Consider the following 6101-nt stretch of genomic DNA (forward strand, 5'->3'; position numbering starts at 1 on the left):
AGACACTTTACTATTAATTATGAAGGCTACTCCATTTCTTCTGTGGTCCTCTTGTCCACAGTAGTAGATCTGGTGGTCATCTGATGTGAAGTGGCCCATTCCAGTCCATTTCAGTTCACTGATGCCCAAAATGTCTATCTTTAATCTTGACATCTCACCAATGACCACATCCAATTTGCCCTGGCTCATAGATCTTACATTCCAGGTTCCAATGGTGTGTTGATCCTTAGAACATTGGATTCGCTGTTCACCACCAACACCGTCAGCCGCTAGCCGTCCTTTCGGCTTTGAGCTAGCTGCGTCATCACGTATGGGACTAGTTGAACTCATCCTCTGTTCCTCCCCAGTAGCATTTTGACCATCTTCCAACCTGGGGGTCTCATCTTCCGATGGTATACCGACATATCTCTGGTTGTACTGATCCATTGAGTTTTCACGGCAAGAATACTGGGGTGGGTTGCCATTACCTTCCCCAGGGATCGCACTTAGTCTGACCTCTGTCACAACCTTCCCGTCTTGGGTGGCCCTTCACGGTTTAGCTCATGGCATCCTTTGCTGAAGAAATGAACTTATATTGATGACTAAATCATTAGTCATATGAATACTTACAGTTTTCTAAACTTGAGTGTACTGATATTTTCATCTTGTCCTTTCATATGATATATAACCCACCATTCACTACAAAAGTGATTTTATTTCTAATTCTGCTTCCCTAAACTAAAACAAAAGGCTGTTACTTATTATATATTTCAGTCATCCCACTAAAGTATATGAAGCTGTTTTGTACTGAATTAGCCTATTAATTCATTTTGCTTAGAATAATGTTTGGAATCTTCTAAATCCAAGGGACGTACCTTCTACTGAGCAATCAAACTTCCCCATTTTATGTATCTTGGCAAAAGTTACTAAAGCAAACATTGGCATCAAGATGTGATTTAATGTTCAACTATTTCCTAATTCTGCTATAATATAACTTAAGTTAAATGAAATATGACAAGAGACAAAAAATATAGTAAGTGTATTTCTTAAAGGAAAGAAGTAATTGTGGGGGAATAGCTGTTATAGTTGCAAGACAATATATTGAAAAAGTTCAGGATACTGAACTATTTAGCATTTCCTTGTTGCCTTAGAAGCGCTAGTAATATAATGGAGAGTTACATAATAGCTGGGCCACCTCTTAAAACAAATTCTTTTTTAAATATTAAGGAAATAGTCTAAAACATACTTCTTTCTAACAGAGGTGCACACATACCTTTCAATTTTTGCAAAACAATTCATTATGCGTGCACACATCTCTGTTTATTAAGCTAGTATCTAAACTGAACTAGTCCAATATCAGCATGGAGCTTATAAGAATAAAATCAAAATTAGAAAGTATTTGGTTTTAGAAATGAATGTTTTTGTCATCCAGTGCAAATTAACAGTCTCCAAAATGGAACATAGCAATTTATACATATCAACTGCTTATACAAATATAAAAAGAATCCACTATGATGAAAGTATAATGTATATCTGCCACAAAACTAATAAATTCTATGAGCTTTCAAAGTAGATGTTAAGAAGTGTTTAATTATTCAGTTAAAGGGCTTATTGATGTCAATAGATGACTGCAGGAAGTGAATCCTCTTAGTGGGTTAATGTAAAACAAAAAGCACTGATCCATTCAGAAATTGAACACCAGATGTTCTCCGATTTTTTAGTGTAGTACTAAGTATCATTAAGGACAAGTAAAATATTCCTCATCACTTATATTCATATGTACCTCTTCCTACAGAAATTATACTTAAAAAAAACACTCTTCTAATAAAAAGAACCCTAATCTCCACTAACTAAAGGGGAAGTGAGTTTATATAGTAAGTTTAATTAAAGCTAAATTAATAATTAACCTTACATGTTATAGTACAGTAAGTGTTAGTTTTATAGTTTTGAGTTCCAAAATAGTTTTCACGTTCTGGGTCATTATTTCACTTGCTATACAATTTAGTAAGCATAGGCTATTATTAAATTTTAGCTGTTAATCTGCAGCTAAATTTTGTAAATCCATATGTTATTATCTTATGCTGGTCAGTGATTATGTTGATTGAATTTACAGAAACAAAGACACAGTCAGAAGTACTCCATCCATTTAAAAAAAAAGTAATGTCCAGCATTTGAGAACTGAACACTAAACTGATATATTACAAAATCATGCCTCTTATCAGGAACATTTTCTAAATTAACCATGTATATACCTACATACATACATACACGGACTGTATTGGTTACCATAGAATGATTCTTAAGATATATAAAAAGGGTTGACATAACTTTTTCCTCTGAATACTTGCTGCTAAACATAACCCTGACAGCGGGTACAATAGTACAAGAAGGTGTATTTTATGGAACATGATTACCTGCTTTTCCTTTCTTGTCTTATCCAGGTCAGGATAAGCTTAACCTGGCACTAGGCCAATGATACTTCACTGTCATATTTTCAATAACCATCTTAATAATCTCTAAATTAATAAATTCTAAATTAGAAAAGTAACTCTCTAAGAGAGCAAGTGTTGTGTACTGATAAATATATTGAACTGAGACTGGGGAGACCCAGGTTTAAATCCATTCTGTTGGATTCTCTCCCTTTCAGCCTAACCTTCCTCACAGGATTGAGGGAATAAAATTGGGAGTGCTACATAAGCCACTCTGAGCTCCTGAAGAAAAGACAAGATATAAATCTAACAAATAAAAAAAGTTGCAAGGAATTTCCAACCTTGGATTGTAAAATACCTCCTCCAATTTCCAATGTGAGATCTGATCATTAGAAAAGCCAACAAGAAGCATTCTGGTATGGGTCCACTGCATCCTAAGACTACATTCTAAACTAGCATTGGACACAGACTTTTGAACTAAGCATTTGAGCCTTTGAGCAGATATTGCCAGCACTCTAACAAAACACTTGCCAAGATAGATGCAAGCAATGCACAAGGTTGAGCTTACCACCATCTTATTTTCTAAGAATGCCTCTGAAGTTTATGTGGCACTCAGAGGTTTTGTGGGAAAATCAGGTTCTGGTTGAGCCTGTCACTTTGTTTTGCAGCATGCTAACTCCCCATCCATTTTCTTAATCAAAATAATCTAGAAAATTAGGCAGGAAGGTTGCTGAGCACTAAGAATGTGTTGATGGGAGCCACACTGGGGATTCTAAGCTTGCTTGCTTTATTATTTGATTTATATGCTTGTAATGGAAGGATTAATTTTTTAAAAACAAAAGTTCAGGAAGGGAATGGAGAGGTTCAAACATTTATCTTCCTTTCCTTCCACCTCATTACCCTGTTACTAGATTCCTTGGAGCCTCCAATATTACAGCACACCAAGAAGGTGCAATGGATTCCTCAGTTACTGTAAGTAGCACTGACCCCAAATTCTTCTCCAGGATACAGTGAAGAAAAATTCTTCATTTAAACTAATTCTAGCTGCGAATTCATGCCACATCTCTCCTAATAGTCCATCTGGCTGTGCTATTAATGGAATCTAATCCATCCCCCCCATATTAGTCAGGATGACAGTCTGAACTGTCACCTTTAGGATGTGAACACTTCCTTCCTACAGCTTTGAATATAAAAGTGTCTTCTGACTTTGCTTCACTTCTCATTTCAGATAAATACAATACTTCTGTCAAGAGCTCCCTGGGCTGTGTTGATTAGTCCCATTTTCTTAAACTGCCAACAATATGCCAGTTTGGTCTAGTGGTTATGGCAATGGGCCAGAAAACAGGAGACTGTGAGTTCTAGTCCCACCTTAGGCATGAGAGCCGGCTGGGTAACCTTGGGCCAGTCCCTCTCTCTCAGCCCAACACACCTCACAGGGTGGTGGTTGTGGGGAAAATAGGAGGAGGAAGGTGTAATAGATATGTCCCCTGCCTTGAGTTATTTATAAAAATAATAAGGAAGGATAATCAATCAATAAATTTATTTATTTATTTATTTCTCAATTTTCTATCACTGCCCACCTCCCCCCAAAAGGGGGACTCTTTCCTTCACAAAGTTCCTAATAAATAGTTCTTGCTAGACTTAGTTCACTATTTCCCCTTTTATGATCACAGGAGTGCTGGAGCTATTCCATATGTCAACAATTCCTGCCCTAAAATACTGTCTGTTCTAATTTTGTAGAAGCAGCATATCTTTCATTCACATCCTCTTCTCCTTAATTCACCTTCAGCCAGTACTATTCTAACTTTACCTTTTTCTTATAAATTACACAGACTGACAAAGTCCATAATTCAAGGTGAACTCATACTGTGTCCCCTGGTCTTACATCTCCTGTTTGTGTCCAGAAGCACTGCTACCATTGAATTCATACAAGTTTCTGCAACTGTACGTCATTATGAATGATTATCAAAAAAAAAATGCTCTCCTAGCTTGGATAATACTTTGGTTCTTCCTTCTTTGTAATTTGATGCAGCCAATGCTTTATCTTCCTTCCTTTCTTCACATCAGTCATCCCTGAGTGAAGACACTTTCCTTCATCCTCACTGTTACCACTCCCAAAGTCCGTAACAGATGTCTAATCAATAAGCTGAGATACTTCTCACCAAAAATACCCATGACTGGCTCTGTAAGCTTTTATAACAGAAATAGCTCTCTCTTTGTGCACTGTTGCCGTTTCCTTACTGAACCACCACTTTATTATCTACTAAGCCCCTGTTCCAAAATAGTATCTAATTTCTCTGCCATCCCAGTCTCCTAAAAGTGAACCTGTCCCCGATGATCAGGTAATATCTTCAGTTCTCTAGCTATCTTAGCCAATTTGACAGGAGATGCGCCCCTTTTCCTAGGCGCCTGTTAATTACCCCAGTAATTCTTCTTCCTCCTTACCTTCCCCAAGGACCAGCAACCAAATCTATCCTTATATACATCTCCATCTCAGGTTTCCACGAACTACCCAACCCGATAATCTCAAACTCCTGTTAACAGATAGGCGCTCTCGCTTTCTCTCGTAGTACAAACAGGCTTAGTCGTATCCATGCCTACTCGGAAACAAGTCGCACTGAGTTCAACCAGGTTCGACCAGAGAGGAAGGCGCCCTTTCGCAAGCTACGCCAAGCTGCGATCCAGCAAAACTCCCAACCCGGCTCTCTTACCCTCCCCCATACCCCTTTCTTACCCCAATCGAGGAAGTCGGAGACGAGCCTGTCCCTGCGAAGCGGTGAGTCGCGGCTGCACTCGGTGTAGAGACCGACCAGGAGATCCAGCAGCGCCTCAACGCTCAGGACGCTTTCGTTGCGCCGGGGCCCATCCAACAGCAGCTGCTCCAGCTTCTTCAGCCGCACCTTGGCCGACATGGTGGCGGCGGGTGAGGAGAGAGAGCCGAGCGGCTGGTCGGTCAAGGCAGGAGGGAGAGGCCGAGCGAGGCGGAGAGGAAAGCCGAGGAGGAGGAAAGGAGGAGGAGGAGGAAAGAGCCGCCGCCTCAGACTCTGGGCAGCTGCGGCGGCATCCGCCTGTCCAGGCGCTCCCCCCTCAGCGCCTTCCGACGGGCGATGAGGGGCCCTGGGCCCGGCAAGACTAGGGGCTGCTTCGCCTCCACGCTACGCCCACATTTTGCGAGGCCTTTCCGAAGAGCAGCTCCTCTGGGCTCAGCTCCAGGCCCGGCTGGTCCATCGGCTGGTCCCTCCCCTTCGGACCCGCCCTCTCACTTCGCCTGGCAACGGCTGAGGAGGAGGAGGAAGATGAAGCCCTGTCTTTCAGTCGCGACGGTCGCCGCTGCGAAGGTGGTGCAGCAAAGTCATCCCGGTGGTCAAAGCTACCCCCGGTCCCCAAAGCAGGCCGCCTCTCTCAACTCAGCCCCGTTTCCCATCCGCCCCCGCCCCCCTCCGGCGCTTGGGAGCGGCATGGAACGGACTCGGCGAGAGGACTGGGAAAGTGGCCTGGTAAGAAGCCGGAAGGACTTGGTCCTCGCCTCTTGCCGTAGTTCCTAGAGAAACGCTCCCACTGGCCGTGACCATCCGGGCAACAGGAAGATCAGGGAGGGATGAGAGCCGCGATGGAACGTAGGAAAGAAACCTTTCGGCAGATTCGCTAATTGCGCAACCTGGAAGCCCTTGGGAAAAACAAACCCAGCCGTTT

The 6101-nt window shown here is 42.0% G+C and overlaps 1 protein-coding gene across 5 annotated transcripts in view; it reads right to left on the reverse strand.

Moving 5' to 3' along the window:
- Positions 1-5890, reverse strand: part of CDC42BPB (CDC42 binding protein kinase beta) — a 125101-nt gene extending 119211 nt beyond the window's left edge. For 2 of the 5 annotated variants that reach the window (XM_063290364.1, XM_063290362.1), the window contains exon 1: positions 5143-5889. In XM_063290364.1, coding sequence (XP_063146434.1) covers positions 5143-5320 — 178 coding nt within the window. In that variant the 5' untranslated portion in view covers positions 5321-5889. Of the gene's footprint in view, positions 1-5142 lie in introns of all 5 variants that reach the window. The other 3 variants (XM_063290366.1, XM_063290363.1, XM_063290365.1) reach the window with 2 other exon arrangements.
- Positions 5891-6101: the final 211 nt, after the last annotated feature.

Source organism: Candoia aspera, chromosome 1 (assembly GCF_035149785.1).
Source record: "Candoia aspera isolate rCanAsp1 chromosome 1, rCanAsp1.hap2, whole genome shotgun sequence".
Classification (NCBI taxonomy): Eukaryota; Metazoa; Chordata; class Lepidosauria; order Squamata; family Boidae; genus Candoia; species Candoia aspera.